The 4,059-nt window shown below is 45.1% G+C and overlaps 1 protein-coding gene across 1 annotated transcript; it reads left to right on the top strand.

The window, feature by feature from the left end:
• Positions 1-1,230: 1,230 nt before the first annotated feature.
• Positions 1,231-2,715, top strand: LOC107113919 (potassium voltage-gated channel subfamily A member 1). Its single transcript, XM_015415322.1, has one exon. It carries the CDS (start codon positions 1,231-1,233, stop codon positions 2,713-2,715), a length of 1,485 nt encoding a protein of 494 aa, XP_015270808.1.
• The last annotated feature ends 1,344 nt before the right edge of the window (positions 2,716-4,059 follow it).

Below are 4,059 nucleotides of genomic sequence, written 5' to 3'. Positions count from 1 at the left end.
CCCACGACTCAGGGGCTGAGAAATAAGCGACACCCCCCCCCTTTCAAATACTTCAAGGCATTTTCCCCTCCCCCCCTTTTCAGCAACATCGCTGATCCTCCTCTCCTCTACCCCCCCCATGTCCCCGCCCCTCCATTTCGCCGTGCAGGAGTCGGAGGCTGCAAATTCCTATACGCACTTGGCTTCTGTGTTAGACCCATAGAAGTCAGTGGGACTTCTGCGGATAGGTTGGGGTTGGAAGGCAAAGTTGTCCGAGAAGCCGAGAAAGGCTCGAGAAAGTTAGGATGAGCAAAGATGCGGGGTTGGGGGGGGGGGAGAGAGAGAATGATGCCTCAAAACAACACTGTCTGCTGTGTGGGAGTTCTGCATTTCCTTATTTCAAAAGTAGACTCCTCAGAGGTCAGGTCGCGTTCTGCAAAGAGTCGCATGCATCCGCAGCCCTGGAATTGCTTGCACCATGACGGCTCTTGCAGTTTGGCTACCTCTGTATGAGAGAGGGGTATTTTTTTATCAATATACTTCTTGTCCCTTTACAGTATCTACCAGTTGCCTCCCCTCCCCGGAAGTGAGCTTTATTCTTTTTAAATAAATAACAGAAATTAAAGAGGAGCCTGGGGGGGGCCATCCCAAGGAAGTCAGAAGCGACTGGATATCGCTGACTCGGCATTTCAAGCCATTGCGTCCATCCCAGCTGCCCGCATTTATTTATTTATTTGCTGGGGGTGGGTTGAAAAAGTGTGTGACTACAACAGCAGGAGCCGCTGATTCGCCACCGTTGCAGCAGCGATGATCTTATTCTGGAGAGCAGCGGGACTGCATTAGAAAGACACCGGGAAGGAGCTAAGAAGGATTCCAGCCTCCTTGTTTTGCGAGCGTCCTTGGAGACCTCAGCTACCCCTTTGGGTACTACTGGAGACCTTTCTCCCTTCCCTCCCCAATGTGTGCCATCCCGTATCCCTCCCTTTCTCCAGCCTGGACGCCTCCCACCCCATTCTCATTCCTATATCCTTGAGTTTCCCAGCCCCAATAACCCACTTTCCATCTTGCTCTCGAAGCTGTCCATACCAGGACCCCATATCTCCTCTGCATGTACTCTTTAGTTCTGTCTCCAGACCCAGCCTCCCCTCCCTCCAAGGTCCTCCATTCCTCTCTCTCCCCTGGTTCTCAGAACTCTTCTCCTTCTGCAACACATCCCATCTTCTAGTCTTTCTGTCCCATCCCTTCACCGCCATGACTGTGATGGTCGGGGAGAACATGGATGAGACTTCTGCTTTGCCAGGCCACCCACAGGACAGCTACCGGCCTGGTGCTCATGATGACCATGAATGTTGTGAGAGGGTTGTCATCAACATTGCTGGCCTGAGGTTTGAGACACAACTGAAAACCCTTGCCCAGTTCCCCAACACCTTGTTAGGTAACCCCAAGAAACGCATGCGATACTTTGATCCACTGAGGAATGAATACTTTTTTGATCGGAACCGACCTAGCTTCGATGCCATCCTCTATTACTATCAATCTGGAGGACGGCTTCGTAGGCCTGTCAATGTGCCCTTGGACATGTTCTCTGAGGAGATTAAGTTCTACGAACTGGGAGAGGAAGCCATGGAAAAGTTCCGGGAAGACGAAGGGTTCATCAAAGAGGAAGAGAGGCCCCTGCCTGAGTCGGAATACAAGCGCCAGATATGGCTCCTCTTCGAGTACCCTGAGAGTTCCGGGCCAGCCAGGATCATCGCCATCGTCTCTGTCATGGTGATTTTAATCTCCATAGTCATCTTTTGCCTGGAAACTTTGCCAGTATTGAAAGCGCCTGGCAGGGAGTATACAGAACCCCTAAACCGCAGTGACAACTCCACCATGCTGCAGAAGTTTAATATCTTCACCGATCCTTTCTTTGTTGTGGAGACCCTGTGCATCATTTGGTTTTCCTTTGAGTTGGTGGTGCGTTTTTTTGCATGTCCCAGCAAAGCTGAGTTCTTCAAGAACATCATGAACTTCATTGACATAGTTGCTATCATCCCTTACTTCATCACTCTGGGCACAGAGATGGCCGAGCAGGAGGGGCCCCAAAAGGGGGAGCAAGCCACCTCTTTGGCTATCCTGAGGGTCATCAGACTGGTAAGAGTCTTTAGAATCTTCAAACTCTCCAGACACTCTAAGGGCCTACAGATTTTGGGACAGACCCTCAAGGCAAGCATGAGGGAGTTAGGGTTGCTTATCTTTTTCCTCTTCATTGGGGTGATTTTGTTCTCTAGTGCGGTGTATTTTGCTGAAGCGGAAGAACCTGAGACACATTTCAGCAGCATCCCCGATGCTTTCTGGTGGGCAGTGGTTTCCATGACCACTGTGGGATATGGTGACATGTACCCTGTGACAATTGGAGGCAAGATAGTTGGCTCTTTGTGTGCCATTGCTGGTGTGCTGACAATTGCCCTGCCTGTACCTGTCATTGTGTCCAACTTCAACTACTTCTACCACCGAGAAACAGAGGGGGAAGAACAGGCTCAGTTACTTAAAGTTAGCTCTCCTAATTTAGCCTCTGACAGTGACCTGAGTCGCCGTAGCTCCTCCACAATCAGCAAATCTGAGTACATGGAAATTGAAGAGGATATGAATAATAGCATAGACAATTTTAGAGAGGCTAACCTCAGAACTGGCAACTACACCGTAGCCAACCAAAACTGTGTTAATAAAAGCAAGCTGCTCACAGATGTTTAAATATATATATAAATATATATATATCTATCTAGAAAGGAGAAACACCGGCAGCTTGAAGACTCTATCTGCGATCACTCTTTGTAGATGCTTTATGAATAGTCTTTGAATGCTTTACCTCTTAGATGCATTGTTGCATTGTGAAATTTTTTGCTCAGCAATTCAAGAAGCTTTCAGGATCCATGAAAAGATACTCATTTTTTGTTGTTGTTTTATTTTAAAAGGGTATTTTCCAACTGGTATAAATGGTTAACTATAAGTCTTTCAAGCTAGCCTAGTTATAAATAAGAATCATATGCTTATAACTCTAGATTTCCTCCCGCCCGTTACTTTCAGTTTATTTTAAGTTTTTTTAAAGATCAACTCAAGAGCAGACTCTTAAAATATTTTAAATATGCATGGAATCCAGGAAAAATTTCTACCAAAACCCTGCACAATGCATCCAAACAATTTGCAGCAGAAATGTGCGGCAAGTATTTGCCATTCTTTAGACTGACCAGGATATCTCTCTTTCCCTTACAAAAGGTTTTGTAGTTCTGAGCTACAGATCCACACACAGCACCTTATAAAAATATGCCAGGTCTTTTTCGTTTTTGCTGTATACACTCTTAAAATTTGGGGAGGGGAAGACAACATCTGCAATGCTGCTAAGGTTTCTTAAATGCAGATGGCTTCAGTGGACTTCTCCCCCTCCTGCCCTTCCCCAGAACTGGATGCAAACCTTTTTAGCTCCTTCGTTGCAAGATAGCACAATAGAATTTACTATAAGCATGTTTGACTTTGATACTATCTATTTTATAACTGCATGCCTGGAACATTACCTCAGACGATAGGGGATAAGCTTTCGTTTGAACCAATCTTTAAAATAGGCCCTTTTTTGGTTTCAATTTGCATTCACCAAAAGTGCACTCCTTTTTATTTATTATCTGATTATTAACTAAAAGTACTGTATTTAAGTGCGTATGTTAGTCAAATGGGAACAATAACTTTTGGAGATCAAAGCATGTTCAAATATTCAGCATTATGGCCTATTTGACTAAGGTGTAACTCAAAATTAATTAATGCATGATTTCAGTAATAAATACAAAAAAAATAATAATTGCTTGTTGGGAGTTGAGGGCCAGGAAGAGCTCACCAGAGAGACTTTTCTTTTTCCTGCATTGCTCAGGGAAATGTGTTGGCTTCTGTCCAGGCCTTGTTGGAAAGTAACATATCCCATCCCTTAAAGGGAAAGCTATATGGAAAAATATGAAGCCCAGTTTATATATAGCAATGCCTAAATAATCTGTATCTCTTAGAGCAGAAAAAAGGTGCAGAAGCATGCCTTTTGGTGCATTCTTAGAATGT

The sequence above is a fragment of the Gekko japonicus genome, unplaced genomic scaffold, assembly GCF_001447785.1.
Source record: "Gekko japonicus isolate JY-2015 unplaced genomic scaffold, Gekko_japonicus_V1.1 scaffold600, whole genome shotgun sequence".
NCBI lineage: Eukaryota > Metazoa > Chordata > Lepidosauria > Squamata > Gekkonidae > Gekko > Gekko japonicus.
This window is presented reverse-complemented; position numbering and strand designations above follow the sequence as displayed.

What these genes read in the sequence shown, in the direction of transcription:
- LOC107113919 (XM_015415322.1), top strand. Translation starts at nt 1,231, where the DNA reads ATGACTGTGATGGTCGGGGAGAACATGGATGAGACTTCTGCTTTGCCA.